Genomic DNA, 18,973 nt, shown 5'->3' on the forward strand with positions numbered 1-18,973 from the left:
GGGAGAGACAGAAGCAGCTCATCTAGACACAGATCATCTGAGTCCTCTAGCGCCACCTAGTGTTGGGCAGGGGAACTGAAGGAACACAGGCATTACAGAAGCAACACACAGACTAAAACAAGAGCTCAAACCTGATAATAACGGCTTCCTAGACTCGTCCAGGACCTGATGGAGACCAAGTCACATGTAACACAGCAGTCTTATATCACAACACGTCTCACACACACACACACACAGCCAGAAAGTAGGGGTGTAACAATATATCGCAATACAAAAATGCAACAGTATGTATAGTGTATAGTGTATCACTGAGTTACTGAGTTTTAGTGTCAGTACTACATTAAACTACTATATATAATGTTGGATATAATGTATAATAATGCACTGTGGGAATATATGTGGCTCCTGATGATACCAGTAATAGTGGCCGACATTATTATAAATATATCTAGTCAGTGACAGAGATCAAACATATTCATCTACAATAACTCAGTATTTCCAGCTTCAGAATCATGAATATTGTTATTCTGGCGTCTCTATTGTCTGTGCTTTGGGTTTCAGCACTGAGTCCAAGAATATTCATTTACACACAATGTAATACCAAATTTAGCATTTGAATCCACAGTAAAAAAATAAAACGTTTTAACCTTCTATCATATGTCTTGGAGTATCGCAGTTACACCGTATGGTGAGTTCAGTGTCGTGAGGGAATCGCTACACCCCTCAATCTCAAGCTTCAGTGTTTCTGTGGGCCATGTTCATGCACTCATACGTTACATGCATTAATGTTTAGGCAAATATGTTGACAATTTAAGAACTTTAAAGGGATAGTTCACCCAAAAATGTAAATTAGCCCATGATTTACTCTCCCTGAACCCATCCTAGTGTATCTGACACTCTCCTTTCAGACGAATACAATCAGAGTTATATTAATAAATGTCCTGATGCTTCCCAGCTTTATAATGGCAGTGAAAGTCCATAAAAGTGCATCTATCCATCATAAAAGTGCATCTATCCATCATAAAAGTGCATCTGTCCATCATAAAAGTGCATCTATCCATCATAAAAGTGCATCTGTCCATCATAAAAGTGCATCTATCCATCATAAAAGTGCATCTATCCATCATAAAAGTGCATCTGTCCATCATAAAAGTGCATCTATCCATCATAAAAGTGCATCTATCCATCATAAAAGTGCATCTGTCCATCATAAAAGTGCATCTATCCATCATAAAAGTGCATCTGTCCATCATAAAAGTGCATCTATCCATCATAAAAGTGCATCTGTCCATCATAAAAGTGCATCTATCCATCATAAAAGTGCATCTATCCATCATAAAAGTGCATCTATCCATCATAAAAGTGCATCTGTCCATCATAAAAGTGCATCTGTCCATCATAAAAGTGCATCTGTCCATCATAAAAGTGCATCTATCCATCATAAAAGTGCATCTATCCATCATAAAAGTGCATCTATCCATCATAAAAGTGCATCTGTCCATCATAAAAGTGCATCTATCCATCATAAAAGTGCATCTGTCCATCATAAAAGTGCATCTATCCATCATAAAAGTGCATCTATCCATCATAAAAGTGCATCTATCCATCATAAAAGTGCATCTATCCATCATAAAAGTGCATCTGTCCATCATAAAAGTGCATCTGTCCATCATAAAAGTGCATCTATCCATCATAAAAGTGCATCTGTCCATCATAAAAGTGCATCTGTCCATCATAAAAGTGCATCTGTCCATAATAAAAGTGCATCTATCCATCATAAAAGTGCATCTATCCATCATAAAAGTGCATCTATTCATCATAAAAGTGCATCTATCCATCATAAAAGTGCATCTGTCCATAATAAAAGTGCATCTATCCATCATAAAAGTGCATCTATCCATCATAAAAGTGCATCTATCCATCATAAAAGTGCATCTGTCCATCATAAAAGTGCATCCGTCCATCATAAAAGTGCATCCGTCCATCATAAAAGTGCATCCGTCCATCATAAAAGTGCATCCGTCCATCATAAAAAAGTGCATCTATCCATCATAAAAGTGCATCCGTCCATCATAAAAGTGCATCTATCCATGATAAAAGTGCATCTATCCATCATAAAAGTGCATCCGTCCATCATAAAAGTGCATCCGTCCATCATAAAAGTGCATCTATCCATCATAAAAGTGCATCTATCCATCATAAAAGTGCATCCGTCCATCATAAAAGTGCATCTATCCATCATAAAAGTGCATCTATCCATCATAAAAGTGCATCCATCCATCATAAAAGTGCATCCGTCCATCATAAAAGTGCATCCGTCCATCATAAAAGTGCATCCGTCCATCATAAAAGTGCATCTATCCATGATAAAAGTGCATCTGTCCATCATAAAAGTGCATCCGTCCATCATAAAAGTGCATTCGTCCATCATAAAAGTGCATCTATCCATCATAAAAGTGCATCTATCCATCATAAAAGTGCATCTATCCATCATAAAAGTGCATCTATCCATCATAAAAGTGCATCTGTCCATCATAAGTGCATCTGTCCATAATAAAAGTGCATCTATCCATCATAAAAGTGCATCTATCCATCATAAAAGTGCATCTATCCATGATAAAAGTGCATCTGTCCATCATAAAAGTGCATCCGTCCATCATAAAAGTGCATTCGTCCATCATAAAAGTGCATCTATCCATCATAAAAGTGCATCTATCCATCATAAAAGTGCATCTGTCCATCATAAAAGTGCATCTGTCCATCATAAAAGTGCATCTATCCATCATAAAAGTGCATCCGTCCATCATAAAAGTGCATTCGTCCATCATAAAAGTGCATCTATCCATCATAAAAGTGCATCTTTCCATCATAAAAGTGCATCTGTCCATCATAAAAGTGCATCTGTCCATCATAAAAGTGCATCTTTCCATCATAAAAGTGCATCCGTCCATCATAAAAGTGCATCTATCCATGATAAAAGTGCATCTATCCATGATAAAAGTGCATCTATCCATCATAAAAGTGCATCCGTCCATCATAAAAGTGCATTCGTCCATCATAAAAGTGCATCTATCCATCATAAAAGTGCATCTATCCATCATAAAAGTGCATCTGTCCATCATAAAAGTGCATCTGTCCATCATAAAAGTGCATCTATCCATCATAAAAGTGCATCCGTCCATCATAAAAGTGCATCTATCCATCATAAAAGTGCATCTGTCCATCATAAAAGTGCATCTGTCCATCATAAAAGTGCATCTATCCATCATAAAAGTGCATCCGTCCATCATAAAAGTGCATCCGTCCTTGATAAAAGTGCATCCGTCCATCATAAAAGTGATTATGATGGATAAAAAGGGGTTAATAAAGGCCTTCTGAAACGAAGCGATGAGTTTGTGTAAGAAAAATGTCTTTATTAACCTCCAGGAGCACTTAGTGATGGACAGATGCAGTTTGACGGACCCATCGACTCCCATTATAAAGCTGGGTGTTATTAATATAACTCTGATTGTGTTCGTCTGAAAGGAGAGTGTCATATATCAGGGTTTCCGTTGTCCGGTAATTACCGGACATTGGCCGGAAAAAAAATGAAATGTCCGACAAAATTAAATCTCTCTGGTCAAATTGTCCGATTAAACTTGCGTAATAATCCCGCCCCCCTAACACAATATGAATTTGAGAATAAGCCTAAATGTATAAGCCAAAGGTCGGTGTATTTTTGCTTATGTTATAAAGGAACAGCCTCTACGTTTGAAAGTTATTAAACAACATCGCATGCTGCATTTCAAATAAAGTGCACGCCTAGAACGGCTGTAATATAGACCTGAACACCGACCGATTGAGTGAGACGGTTCAGATATGGCCAGGCCCAGGCAGCCTTAAAGGAACACTCCACCGGTTTTTTTAAATTGGGGTTATTCACGGTCTCCCCTACAGTTAGATAGGTGGGCAAATGCATGTTTGGAAGCACAGGCGAAGCACTGATACTTGGGCGCAGAGATATCACGCAACACCGGAAATAAAGCTTGCCACAAATAACCGGCGAAAGTAATGATTATGCATGAAACATTTGAATTGTTGATAAAGTTGACGATGCAGACTCGCCATCTGCGCAGTAGTGAACGCGCCTAGAGAGAAATGCACACTTCATAGTGTGCACGCGCCGGCGCCTCCGTGTCCTGCTATATTGTCCACTATATTTGCTTCTTATTTATTAATCCAGGCAAATTTGTTGATGAAACATTGATTAAAATTAAGACACAATTTATACAAAACGAAATTTTCAAGCAAAAATAATATTCGAAGATCGCTGGGTTGATTATTATTCGAAAATCGCAGCCCTCCACCACACACACACACATGCATTAGGCTACACACCAGAGCATGAGCAAAGCGGAGCAAAATTTTAAATTATTAAAATTTAATAATTTTTCTTATTATTAAAAAACTTAAACATACGTTTCATATTTATAAATAAAATGTTATTATTTTTCATCATAATCATAAGATGACCGGAATATATCGGAAAACATATGGAATGGGTCAGATTTGACCACTTATTTATTTTTGTTTTGTAGAAAGCCTTTCATTAAAGTTTATTTAGTTTTTGTATAAATTGTATCTTCATTTTAATCAATGTTTCATCAACAAATTTGCCTGGATTAATAAATAATAGAGTGTAGAGTCTCCGCAACGGCGATAGATAGAAACGCGCGTCCGAGTGAAGATTGCGCAACTCGCGCGGCGCGTCGTCCATGACACTGATAGCGGCGACACGAGCGCTCAGCTGGATTTCAAAAACAACTGATTTTAGCGCTAGATCTCTTATTTAATAGCGAACTAAATGAATGATCTGCTAGTTAACTGGAGATGTTTTATTTATTTGTATTAGGTACATCCGTGCCTCAATGTTTCTAAAAGTGAATGTGTGTGAAACCATAGTAAGAAACAATTGGTGTTGATTGACGCCAATCGAGCGTTCATGTTTTTTTCCGTCTATTTGAAAGTTAGGCTAATAATAACATGTTGCATTCTATACGGCCTGATTATGACATTTTTTAAGTTACATAGCCTGCCTCCAGTTTTCCTCAACTTGACCTATTAACAGGCGATATTTGACCGGCATATCATCAAAATGTCCGTTAAACGGAAACTGGGCGGCACCATTTTTTTCTAGCGGAAACTCTGCATATACACTAGGATGGGTTCAGGGAGAGTAAATCATGGGCTAATTCTCATATTTGGGTGAACTATCCCTTTAGCTAGATGACAGTAGTTGGCCTGAAGTGCGAGCGCGTGCGGAGTCTGGCGTCAGGAGCGCGGGCCGCTCGTGGGCTCACCGGGACGCTGGGGCCGGTCCAGAAGCTGCGGAACTGTTTGCGGGCGGCGGCGAGGACGGCACAGGTGAGGAGTGTGCAGGGCACCAGGTACAGCAGAGCCGGCTGGCCCATCTTAGACAGCAGCATCACTGCAAACGTCAGCACGAGCCCCACGGCGTACGCTACACACACACACACACACACACACACCGTTAGTCTGGTCTCAGCTGAGACTGAAGCACAGGCACATTTAATATTCAGCAATATTATTGATCTTCTGCACTGACAGCATTATATGAGAACTGAACTGAGCTGGACGATGACATCACGGTTTTCTCCAGAGCCGCTATATATATAAATGAACTAATAGTTGGGGGCCTTAAGCACATTTTTGCGCAAATTCATCTAAAAGCGCCAAATTTGGCACAGATGTAGCTCAGGTTATACCAAAATGATTTAGCTAGGGCGCCGGAGCCAGGGGCCCCTTTCGGGCCAAGATGGCCGCCAAATCCAATATGGCCGCTGCCCGAAAATGGTTCCGGCTATAACTTTTGAACCACATGAGTTACAAATACAAACTTGATATGTTTTTCAGCTTAATTGATCATGAGAAACACATAGGAATGTTTATATTTATGACCCAGTATATATGGACCCCTTGATCTTCCAATTCCAATATGGCCGCTGTCCAAAAAAGCAGTTTGGGCTTTAGTATGGGGCCTTACGCCCCATTGTTAGCATAAATTCATCTACAAGCACCAAATTTGGCACAGATATAGCTGAGGGCATACTGAAATGATTTAGCCAGGGCGCCAAAGCCAATGGTCCCTGAGACCAAGATGGCGACCAAATCCAATATGGCCTCCGCCTGAAAGGGATTCGGCTATAGCTTTTGAGCCAGATGAGATACAAATTAGTGCTGGGCCGTTATCGGCGTTAACGTGCTGCGTTAACATGAGACTCTTATCGGGCGATAAAAAAAATATCGCCGTTAATCAAAGTTGGGTTGGGATCATAAATAGCTTTTTCGAATATCGTTATATTTTCGCGCAATTCTAATGTGTAGTATGACGCCGCGCCTACTGTCACAGATCGCGCAGTAGGGTATTTTCCTGTCAGGGACACAAGGTGTACTTTTACTTTGTTACGTTGGGCGACGTTCCTCTCGTTACTTTATTTTAATGCAATACGTTGTTAAATGAGTTTATTCCAAGCGCGCTGTGTCCTTTGTATGGGCATGAGCGATGCTCATTTACAAATGAATCACTCTTTTGAGTCGATTCTGTTCAAAGACTTCATCAAACAAGTTGTCAGATGATCTGTCTAAATCGGTTCGCGAATCAGTTGATCTGTTCAGTTCCTCGTGCACTGAATCGTCTGAAGCGCTTTCAATTCACACTCGGAGTCGAAACAGGAAGATTTAAGAGCATCAAGAGCGTTGGATGAAGTGGCCGATCTACAGTCTAGTCTAGTGAATGCAAATCTGCAAATGCATCATATTTTTGCCAGCGATGAAGATCTTTATTAGTTGAACATCTTCGTAAGCTGTCTGTGAATGAATGATTCCACAGGACGATACATTCGATTTCATTTCATTCAGGTAATACATTGTGTGTGTATTGCGCGTGTATTGCGCAGTGGCATAATCACACGAATAGTTTACATTGATTGAAACTAATTTGTTTAAAAATGAGGCTATTGCAGTAACAAGGCAGGTTCACATAAAATTCTTATGACATATGATGACATTATTTTTTGATCTAACGAGCATTGGCGATGCAAAAACGGACTGTTCTGCGTATTGTTTTTTTTCTTCTTCCAATTAGCCTACTATGTTTAAAAAAAGGACGAAAACATGTTACTTGTTCAATTAATAAACAGTTTGTTTGATGACAAATCGCTAAAGATGAAATTGGCCTCCCTTTCTGTCATTGCGTTTTTTTTTTGTTTTTTTTTTTAAACGATATTCGACTTTTGCTCCTCGATTGTCGAATAGCATTTTTGGCAGAAATGCACATCCCTACGCGAGGCAAACTATTCTCAAAGACTTACTTTAAGTTATTATTTGGGTAGCACACATATTCTGAATGCCTTCGGGAGAATTCAAATGAGCCATTTTAATCTAGATTAATCTAGATTAATTTCAATATTAATCTAGATTAATCTAGATTAAAAAAATTAATCTATGCCCACCTCTAATATATACAAATACAAACTTGATGTCTATTTTACCTTTTTTGACCATGGGAAACTTATAGGAATACTTACATTTATGATTGGGTATATCAGGACCCCCAAAATTCCCAAAATTCAATATACTCGCTGTCCGAAAAAGGGTTTTGGCTACAAATTTTGAACCAAATTCGCTAAAAATGAAGATGTGGTGTCTATTTTATGTTTATTGACCACAGGAAGTCAGTTGGCATATTTATATTTATTCTTGTGTAATCCTGGAACCTGTATTCTTTTCAAGACTGTGGTTGAAAATCCTTTTTTACCACAACTTTGAAGGTTATTCTCAATGTTGATTCATTTCCTTATAAAAGTGAAATGCTTTTCAGTGTACCACAGGTAAATACATTTCAAAGTGTAATCATATAAGAAAGAATAAGACACAATTATTATTGCAAGGCAATATTTATATTATGTCAAATTGTTAAAAGAATAAAATAGTCAATTTGTCCAAAACTCTTAAATGTTTGTTTAGCATAACAAAAGAAACAGCAATAACATAAAAAACAGTGAATTCTCATGGTCTCTTTCATGAATTATCATTATCACTCACAATCACCGGATCTCTCATCGTCTCCACCATCATTGTTTGTACAAGCACCCTCATATAGAAGTGCAACACACTTTGGCTTTACAGCACTTACAGTGCCCTCTACATGCTGTCTTGCAGCCACAGTGGAGGAGAATGGTGCAGGCTTTACTGGCGTCTCCGAGATTAGTCCAGTAAGGTTCCCAAGTCTTGCTCGTAGAGTCCCGATACCATCCCCATGCATTGAACTCTGGGATAACTTGCTGGACAGCGGTTGCCTGATTCTAGTAGAAGCTGGCCTGCAGCAGTGCTCTTTTGATGTGCTGAATCAGTGCAGTTGCCTCCCAAGCTGCCCTTGCACTCTTTTTCCCATGGCCCAGGAAGGCTGAGGTTGATAACCCAAGAAATTATAGAAAGAGAAGTGGCTGATTCGCTCACACACTCGGTCTCACAGAGCTCTGGATCGGCTTTGCAGGTGGAAAAAACTATAGGGACATTCCTGCTCATGAAATCAGCAAGGATCTTGGTCCCCAGAAGTCACTGGCCTTACCACTCTTCCACGCTTTAACAGGCTGTGACACAACCTCAGTCTTCCTGGGCCATGGGAAAAAGAGTGCATGGGCAGCTTGGGAGGCAACACCAGATCTCACAGAATCCCTGGTTACCCTCACCTTGAAACCTGAACAGATCAACAATGATGTCCATGTCCAAAGACTGGAGTATATGGTCGTCATCATGTACAGCAGATGAAGCTACACATCACCTTTTCTCAAATGGTCCCAAGTCTCTCGAGAACCTGTCTCAGAATTCAGCACATCAAAAGAGCATTGCTGCAGGCCAGCTTCTACTGGAATCAGGCAACCGCTGTCCAGCAAGATATCCCAGAGTTCAATGCATGGGGATGGTATCGGGACTCTACGAACAAGACTTGGGAACCTTACTGGACTAATCTCGGAGACGCCAGTAAAGCCTGCACCATTCTCCTCCACTGTGGCTGCAAGACAGCATGTAGAGGGCACTGTAACTGCTGTAAACCCAGAGTTCATTGACTATTTTAACAATTTGACATAATATAAATATTGCCTTGCAATAATAATTGTGTCTTATTCTTTCGTATATGATTACACTTTGAAATGTATTCACCTTTGGGACACTGAAAAGCATTTCACTTTTTTAAGGAAATGAATCAACATTGAGAATAACCTTCAAAGTTGTGGTAAAAAAGGATTTTCAACCACAGTCTTGAAAAGAATACAGGTTCCAGACTTACACAAGCATAAATATAAATATGCAAACTGACTGTGGTCAATAAACATAAAATAGACACTACATCCTCATTTGTAGAGCATTTGGTTAAAAATTTGTAGCCAAAACCCGTTTTCGGACAGGGGCCGTATTGAGCTTAGGGAATTTGGGGGTCCTGACTTACATTTATACCCAATCATAAATGTAAGTATTCCTATGGGTTTCCCATGGTCAAAAAAGGTAAAATAGACATCAAGTTTGTATTTGTGTATCATCTGGCTCAAAAGCTATAGCCGAATCCCTTTCAGGCGGAGGCCATATTGGATTTGGCCGCCATCTTGGTCTCAGGGACCATTGGCTTCGGCGCCCTGGCTAAATCATTTCAGTATGCCCTCAGCTATATCTGTGCCAAATTTGGTGCTTGTAGATGAATTTGCGCTAACATTGGGGCGTAAGGCCCCATACTAAAGCCCAAACTGCTTTTTTGGACAGCGGCCATATTGGAATTGGAGGATCAAGGGGTCCATATATACTGGGTCATAAATATAAACATTCCTATGTGTTTCCCATGATCAATTAGGCTGAAAAACATATCAAGTTTGTATTTGTAACTCATGTGGTTCAAAAGTTATAGCCGGAACCCTTTTCGGGCAGCGGCCATATTGGATTTGGCCGCCATCTTGGTCTCAGGGACCATTGGCTTGGGCGCCCTGGCTAAATCATTTCAGTATGCCCTCAGCTACATCTGTGCCAAATTTAGTGCTTGTAGATGAATTTGCGCTAACAATGGGGTGCGCCCATTTTAAAGCCCAAACTGCTTTTTTGAACAGCGGCCATATTGGAATGGGAGGATCAAGGGGTCCATATATACTGGGTCATAAATATAAACATTCCTATGTGTTTTTCATGATCAATTAAGCTGAAAAACATATCAAGTTTGTATTTGTAACTCTTTTGGTTCAAAAGTTATAGCCGGAACCCTTTTCGGTCAGCGGCCATATTGGATTTGGCGGCCATCTTGGCCCCGAGGGTCGCTGGCTCCGGCTCCCTAGCTAAATCAGTTCGGTATGACCTGAGCTACATCTGTGCCAAATTTGGCGCTTTTAGATGAATTTGCGCGAAATGACCTATTTATGTGCTTAAGGCCCCCAACTATAAATTAATAACTTTTTTACAACAGAAATGATCCATCACTGAACTGACTCAAGCTGGACTGTGACGCTATTCTCTTCTGGATACAACATTTGCATTATTGTCCAGTTATCTCTGTAAAGCTGCTGTGAAACACTCTGTGCTGTAAGAAGCGCTGTAGAAATAAAGCTGACTGGACGTGAGTGTGTGTGTGTGTGCTGTTCTCGTACCGACAGCGCTGGAGATGAAGTGTGTGTGTGTGTGTGTGTGTGCTGTTCTCGTACCGACAGCGCTGGAGATGAAGTGTGTGTGTGTGTGTGTGTGTGCTGTTCTCGTACCGACAGCGCTGGAGATGAAGTGTGTGTGTGTGTGTGTGTGTGTGTGTGTGTGTGTGTGCTGTTCTCGTACCGACAGCGCTGGAGATGAAGTGTGTGTGTGTGTGTGTGTGTGCTGTTCTCGTACCGACAGCGCTGGAGATGAAGTGTGTGTGTGTGTGTGTGTGTGTGTGTGTGTGTGTGTGCTGTTCTCGTACCGACAGCGCTGGAGATGAAGTGTGTGTGTGTGTGTGTGTGTGCTGTTCTCGTACCGACAGCGCTGGAGATGAAGTGTGTGTGTGTGTGTGTGTGTGTGTGTGTGTGTGTGTGCTGTTCTCGTACCGACAGCGCTGGAGATGAAGTGTGTGTGTGTGTGTGTGTGTGCTGTTCTCGTACCGACAGCGCTGGAGATGAAGTGTGTGTGTGTGTGTGTGTGTGTGTGTGTGTGTGTGTGCTGTTCTCGTACCGACAGCGCTGGAGATGAAGTGTGTGTGTGTGTGTGTGTGTGCTGTTCTCGTACCGACAGCGCTGGAGATGAAGTGTGTGTGTGTGTGTGTGTGTGTGTGTGCTGTTCTCGTACCGACAGCGCTGGAGATGAAGTGTGTGTGTGTGTGTGTGTGTGTGTGTGTGTGTGCTGTTCTCGTACCGACAGCGCTGGAGATGAAGTGTGTGTGTGTGTGTGTGTGCTGTTCTCGTACCGACAGCCCTGGAGATGAAGTGTGTGTGTGTGTGTGTGCTGTTCTCGTACCGACAGCGCTGGAGGAGATGAAGTGTGTGTGTGTGTGTGTGTGTGTGTGTGTGTGTGCTGTTCTCGTACCGACAGCGCTGGAGATGAAGTGTGTGTGTGTGTGTGTGTGTGCTGTTCTCGTACCGACAGCGCTGGAGATGAAGTGTGTGTGTGTGTGTGTGTGTGCTGTTCTCGTACCGACAGCGCTGGAGATGAAGTGTGTGTGTGTGTGTGTGTGTGCTGTTCTCGTACCGACAGCGCTGGAGATGAAGTGTGTGTGTGTGTGTGTGTGTGCTGTTCTCGTACCGACAGCGCTGGAGGAGATGAAGTGTGTGTGTGTGTGTGTGTGTGTGTGTGTGTGTGTGCTGTTCTCGTACCGACAGCGCTGGAGGAGATGAAGTGTGTGTGTGTGTGTGTGTGTGTGTGTGTGTGTGTGTGTGCTGTTCTCGTACCGACAGCGCTGGAGGAGATGAAGTGTGTGTGTGTGTGTGTGTGTGTGTGTGTGTGTGTGTGTGTGTGCTGTTCTCGTACCGACAGCGCTGGAGATGAAGTGTGTGTGTGTGTGTGTGTGTGCTGTTCTCGTACCGACAGCGCTGGAGATGAAGTGTGTGTGTGTGTGTGTGTGTGTGTGTGTGTGCTGTTCTCGTACCGACAGCGCTGGAGATGAAGTGTGTGTGTGTGTGTGTGTGCTGTTCTCGTACCGACAGCCCTGGAGATGAAGTGTGTGTGTGTGTGTGTGCTGTTCTCGTACCGACAGCGCTGGAGGAGATGAAGTGTGTGTGTGTGTGTGTGTGTGTGTGTGTGCTGTTCTCGTACCGACAGCGCTGGAGATGAAGTGTGTGTGTGTGTGTGTGTGTGCTGTTCTCGTACCGACAGCGCTGGAGATGAAGTGTGTGTGTGTGTGTGTGTGTGCTGTTCTCGTACCGACAGCGCTGGAGATGAAGTGTGTGTGTGTGTGTGTGTGTGCTGTTCTCGTACCGACAGCGCTGGAGATGAAGTGTGTGTGTGTGTGTGTGTGTGCTGTTCTCGTACCGACAGCGCTGGAGATGAAGTGTGTGTGTGTGTGTGTGTGTGCTGTTCTCGTACCGACAGCGCTGGAGGAGATGAAGTGTGTGTGTGTGTGTGTGTGTGTGTGTGTGTGTGTGCTGTTCTCGTACCGACAGCGCTGGAGGAGATGAAGTGTGTGTGTGTGTGTGTGTGTGTGTGTGCTGTTCTCGTACCGACAGCGCTGGAGGAGATGAAGTGTGTGTGTGTGTGTGTGTGTGTGTGTGTGTGTGTGCTGTTCTCGTACCGACAGCGCTGGAGGAGATGAAGTGTGTGTGTGTGTGTGTGTGTGTGTGTGTGTGTGTGTGTGCTGTTCTCGTACCGACAGCGCTGGAGATGAAGTGTGTGTGTGTGTGTGTGTGTGTGTGTGCTGTTCTCATACCGACAGCGCTGGAGATGAAGTGTGTGTGTGTGTGTGTGTGTGTGTGTGTGTGTGTGTGCTGTTCTCGTACCGACAGCGCTGGAGGAGATGAAGTGTGTGTGTGTGTGTGTGTGTGTGTGTGTGTGTGTGTGTGTGTGTGTGTGTGTGTGTGTGCTGTTCTCGTACCGACAGCGCTGGAGGAGATGAAGTGTGTGTGTGTGTGTGTGTGTGTGTGTGTGTGTGCTGTTCTCGTACCGACAGCGCTGGAGATGAAGTGTGTGTGTGTGTGTGTGTGTGCTGTTCTCGTACCGACAGCGCTGGAGATGAAGTGTGTGTGTGTGTGTGTGTGTGTGTGTGTGTGTGTGTGTGCTGTTCTCATACCGACAGCGCTGGAGATGAAGTGTGTGTGTGTGTGTGTGTGTGTGTGTGTGCTGTTCTCGTACCGACAGCGCTGGAGATGAAGTGTGTGTGTGTGTGTGTGTATGTGTGTGTGCTGTTCTCGTACCGACAGCGCTGGAGATGAAGTGTGTGTGTGTGTGTGTGTGTGTGTGTGTGTGTGTGTGTGTGCTGTTCTCGTACCGACAGCGCTGGAGATGAAGTGTGTGTGTGTGTGTGTGTGTGTGTGTGTGTGTGTGTGTGTGTGTGCTGTTCTCGTACCGACAGCGCTGGAGATGAAGTGTGTGTGTGTGTGTGTGTGTGTGTGTGTGCTGTTCTCGTACCGACAGCCCTGGAGATGAAGTGTGTGTGTGTGTATGTGTGTGTGCTGTTCTCGTACCGACAGCGCTGGAGATGAAGTGTGTGTGTGTGTGTGTGTGTGTGTGTGTGTGTGTGTGTGCTGTTCTCATACCGACAGCGCTGGAGATGAAGTGTGTGTGTGTGTGTGTGTGTGCTGTTCTCGTACCGACAGCGCTGGAGATGAAGTGTGTGTGTGTGTGTGTGTGTGTGTGTGTGTGTGTGCTGTTCTCATACCGACAGCGCTGGAGATGAAGTGTGTGTGTGTGTGTGTGTGTGCTGTTCTCGTACCGACAGCGCTGGAGATGAAGTGTGTGTGTGTGTATGTGTGTGTGCTGTTCTCGTACCGACAGCGCTGGAGATGAAGTGTGTGTGTGTGTGTGTGTGTGTGTGTGTGCTGTTCTCGTACCGACAGCGCTGGAGATGAAGTGTGTGTGTGTGTGTGTGTGTGTGTGTGTGTGTGTGTGTGTGTGTGTGCTGTTCTCGTACCGACAGCGCTGGAGATGAAGTGTGTGTGTGTGTGTGTGTGTGTGTGTGTGTGCTGTTCTCATACCGACAGCGCTGGAGATGAAGTGTGTGTGTGTGTGTGTGTGTGTGTGTGCTGTTCTCGTACCGACAGCGCTGGAGATGAAGTGTGTGTGTGTGTGTGTGTGTGCTGTTCTCGTACCGACAGCGCTGGAGATGAAGTGTGTGTGTGTGTGTGTGTGTGTGTGTGTATGTGTGTGTGCTGTTCTCGTACCGACAGCGCTGGAGATGAAGTGTGTGTGTGTGTGTGTGTGTGTGTGTGCTGTTCTCGTACCGACAGCGCTGGAGATGAAGTGTGTGTGTGTGTGTGTGTGTGTGTGTGTGTGTGTGTGTGTGTGTGTGTGTGTGCTGTTCTCATACCGACAGCGCTGGAGATGAAGTGTGTGTGTGTGTGTGTGTGTGTGTGTGCTGTTCTCGTACCGACAGCGCTGGAGATGAAGTGTGTGTGTGTGTGTGTGTGTGCTGTTCTCGTACCGACAGCGCTGGAGATGAAGTGTGTGTGTGTGTGTGTGTGTGTGTGCTGTTCTCGTACCGACAGCGCTGGAGATGAAGTGTGTGTGTGTGTGTGTGTGTGTGCTGTTCTCGTACCGACAGCCCTGGAGATGAAGTGTGTGTGTGTGTGTGTGTATGTGTGTGTGCTGTTCTCGTACCGACAGCGCTGGAGATGAAGTGTGTGTGTGTGTGTGTGTGTGTGCTGTTCTCGTACCGACAGCGCTGGAGATGAAGTGTGTGTGTGTGTGTGTGTGTGTGTGTGTGTGTGCTGTTCTCGTACCGACAGCGCTGGAGATGAAGTGTGTGTGTGTGTGTGTGTGTGTGCTGTTCTCGTACCGACAGCCCTGGAGATGAAGTGTGTGTGTGTGTATGTGTGTGTGCTGTTCTCGTACCGACAGCGCTGGAGATGAAGTGTGTGTGTGTGTGTGTGTGTGTGTGTGTGCTGTTCTCGTACCGACAGCGCTGGAGATGAAGTGTGTGTGTGTGTGTGTGTGTGTGTGCTGTTCTCGTACCGACAGCGCTGGAGATGAAGTGTGTGTGTGTGTGTGTGTGTGTGTGCTGTTCTCGTACCGACAGCCCTGGAGATGAAGTGTGTGTGTGTGTATGTGTGTGTGCTGTTCTCGTACCGACAGCGCTGGAGATGAAGTGTGTGTGTGTGTGTGTATGTGTGTGTGCTGTTCTCGTACCGACAGCGCTGGAGATGAAGTGTGTGTGTGTGTGTGTGTGTGTGCTGTTCTCATACCGACAGCGCTGGAGATGAAGTGTGTGTGTGTGTGTGTGTGTGCTGTTCTCGTACCGACAGCGCTGGAGATGAAGTGTGTGTGTGTGTGTGTGTGTGTGTGTGTGTGTGTGTGTGTGTGTGTGTGTGTGTGTGCTGTTCTCGTACCGACAGCGCTGGAGATGAAGTGTGTGTGTGTGTGTGTGTGTGTGTGTGCTGTTCTCGTACCGACAGCGCTGGAGATGAAGTGTGTGTGTGTGTGTGTGTGTGTGTGTGCTGTTCTCGTACCGACAGCGCTGGAGATGAAGTGTGTGTGTGTGTGTGTGTGTGTGTGTGTGCTGTTCTCGTACCGACAGCGCTGGAGATGAAGTGTGTGTGTGTGTGTGTGTGTGTGTGTGTGTGCTGTTCTCGTACCGACAGCGCTGGAGATGAAGTGTGTGTGTGTGTGTGTGTGTGTGTGTATGTGTGTGTGCTGTTCTCGTACCGACAGCGCTGGAGATGAAGTGTGTGTGTGTGTGTGTGTGTGTGTGTGTGTGTGTGTGTGTGTGCTGTTCTCGTACCGACAGCGCTGGAGATGAAGTGTGTGTGTGTGTGTGTGTGTGTGTGTGTGTGTGTGTGCTGTTCTCATACCGACAGCGCTGGAGATGAAGTGTGTGTGTGTGTGTGTGTGTGTGCTGTTCTCGTACCGACAGCGCTGGAGATGAAGTGTGTGTGTGTGTGTGTGTGTGTGTGTGTGTGTGCTGTTCTCGTACCGACAGCGCTGGAGATGAAGTGTGTGTGTGTGTGTGTGTGTGTGTGCTGTTCTCGTACCGACAGCGCTGGAGATGAAGTGTGTGTGTGTGTGTGTGTGTGTGTGTGCTGTTCTCGTACCGACAGCGCTGGAGATGAAGTGTGTGTGTGTGTGTGTGTGTGTGTGCTGTTCTCGTACCGACAGCGCTGGAGATGAAGTGTGTGTGTGTGTGTGTGTGCTGTTCTCGTACCGACAGCGCTGGAGATGAAGTGTGTGTGTGTGTGCTGTTCTCGTACCGACAGCGCTGGAGATGAAGTATGTTCTTCTGGAGTTTCCCGTCCACACGTCAAACTTATGGCAGTACGACACCAGCAGTCCTGCAGAGAGAGAGCGTTATGAGGTCATGCTGTGTGTAATAAAGCTCTGCACAGTTTCAACGATCAAAGTTCAGATAATCTATTTTTTTTTTTTTTTTTGATTATAATATTTATTGTAATTTCTAAAACATTTTTTTTTAAATCAGCAGCTTATCAAACATTAGAAATAATCAAAACAGAAATACTTCAAAAATGAAAAATGGATTAGTTATGGATTTACTGAATACATAACTATAAAACTTCAGTGCTCTTTCTAGATATTCCCTTTCATGCAGTGTGTAATAAAGCTGTAAACGATCAAAGTTCAGTTAAATTAAGTTACTGTCTCCTAAAAGAAAGAAGTGATTCTGAACTGAAACGAGTCGTCAGTATTCAGGTTTGTGACTAATTAGCATAATGTCAGCCTGTGGTGTTGATTGGCTGAGCAGCGTCTCTTAGCTCCGCCCTCAAACACTGTAGTGTATCTGAGACTGGGAGAGTTCGGCTCGTGTTGTTCGTGTCGAGGAGACGCTGTTTTCTGAGATTGAGACGGTGAAACCCACGCTATCGTTACTGTTCGCATCACTGTGATCAAGAGCTGAGATTCAGATATGATAATGAGCGTTTGCTTTCTGACCAATCACAGCAGAGCAGCTCTCAGAGAGGCGGGGCTTAGAGAGACTGAGTCCTTGATGGAAGCGTTTCAGACACTGAGAGGAAAGAGCTGAAGCTGCAGTGGAGATTATGAGGACATTAGTGTGTGTTTGACCTTGGATGAATGTGAACCTGTTGTAGGAGACGCCCAAACAACATTAGGAGCCTTTAAAATAGCAGAATAGGGGTTTTAAACATTGTATTATGACACTTTATTCCATGGCGGAAACACGCTTCCATGGATATTAGTGATTTGTTCATAGTAACTAAAATCATCGGAAGGCTTAAATCCTGTGTGACTCCATCATGTCCCGGAGTGAAACTGAATTTACACTTGAGAAACTCTTTGTACGTCACTTTCCATGAAGATCATTCACACATCTATTCCTAAGAGACCGCAGCACATCAACACCACCTTTAAAATAGCAGAACAGGGGGTTTTAACGTTGTGTGTGTACATGTGTGTAAACTCTGACCTGGTATGATGATGTCACCGTAGCCCAGAATGGAGAACTGCATCATACACAGGTTCTGAGCCACCGCAGAGAACTGTGGGATACGCATCACTACAGGCAGCTGGAAACACACACACACACACACGGCTCGTGACGGCAATCAGCAGAACATGAGACACTCAGTGATATATTTGAAGAACTTTATTTGCATACATACAGAATCGTTTGTAAAAATGGTATAAAAAGGAAAAGCGTCTCACTTTCTCATAGGAGGACGAGGGATCGGCGGGAACAAACACTCCATCAGTCTAGAAGCAGAAGCGGTCACTGCTGTTAGTCAACCGTACAACTCACACTCACACTCACACTCACACTCACACTCACACTCACACTCTCACTCACACTCACACTCTCACTCACACTCTCACTCACACTCTCACTCACACTCACACTCACACACACTCTCACACTCACACTCACTCTCTCACACTCACTCTCACACTCACACTCACACACTCACACTCACACACTCACACTCACTCACTCTCACACTCACACACTCACACTCACTCACTCACACTCTCACACTCACACACTCACACTCACTCACTCACTCTCACTCTCACTCTCACACTCTCACACTCACACACTCACTCACACACACACTCACTCTCACTCACTCTCACTCACTCTCACTCACACTCACACACTCACACTCTCACTCTCACTCTCACTCACTCTCACACTCACACTCACACTCACACTCACACTCACACTCACACTCTCACTCTCACTCTCACTCACTCTCACACTCACACTCACACTCACACTCACACTCTCACTCTCACTCTCACTCTCACTCACTCTCACACTCACACACTCACACTCACACTCTCACTCACTCTCACACTCTCACTCTCACTCACTCACTCTCACACTCACACTCACACTCTCACACTCACTCTCTCACTCACTCTCACTCACACACACTCTCACACTCACTCTCACACTCACTCACTCTCACACTCTCACTCTCACTCACACTCACACTCACTCTCACACTCACTCTCACACTCTCACTCACACTCACTCACACTCACTCTCACACTCACTCTCACACTCTCACTCACTCTCACTCACACTCACTCTCACACTCACACTCACTCACTCTCACACTCTCACTCACTCTCACACACACTCTCACACTCTCACTCACACTCACTCACACTCACTCTCACTCTCACACTCACACTCACTCACACACACACTCACTCTCACACTCTCACTCACTCTCACTCACACACACTCTCACACTCTCACTCACACTCTCACTCACACACACTCTCACACTCACACTCACACTCTCACACTCACTCTCACACTCACTCTCACTCACACACACTCTCACAC

The 18,973-nt window shown here is 44.5% G+C and overlaps 1 protein-coding gene across 1 annotated transcript in view; it reads right to left on the bottom strand.

Annotated features, from left to right (window-relative positions):
- Nucleotides 1-18,973, bottom strand: part of zgc:123258 (uncharacterized protein LOC641502 homolog) — a 56,406-nt gene continuing 37,433 nt past the window's right edge. The window contains exons 12-16 of the mRNA XM_056242787.1: nucleotides 17,824-17,871; nucleotides 17,585-17,684; nucleotides 16,395-16,475; nucleotides 5,340-5,500; nucleotides 1-165 (exon numbers count right to left, since the gene is read on the bottom strand). Coding sequence (XP_056098762.1) covers nucleotides 34-165; nucleotides 5,340-5,500; nucleotides 16,395-16,475; nucleotides 17,585-17,684; nucleotides 17,824-17,871 — 522 coding nt within the window. The 3' untranslated portion in view covers nucleotides 1-33. The remainder of the gene's footprint in view (nucleotides 166-5,339; nucleotides 5,501-16,394; nucleotides 16,476-17,584; nucleotides 17,685-17,823; nucleotides 17,872-18,973) is intronic.

Source organism: Rhinichthys klamathensis, unplaced genomic scaffold (genome assembly GCF_029890125.1).
Source record: "Rhinichthys klamathensis goyatoka isolate OS25496 unplaced genomic scaffold, OSU_Roscu_1.1 h1tg000752l_1, whole genome shotgun sequence".
In the NCBI taxonomy this organism is placed as follows: Eukaryota; Metazoa; Chordata; class Actinopteri; order Cypriniformes; family Leuciscidae; genus Rhinichthys; species Rhinichthys klamathensis.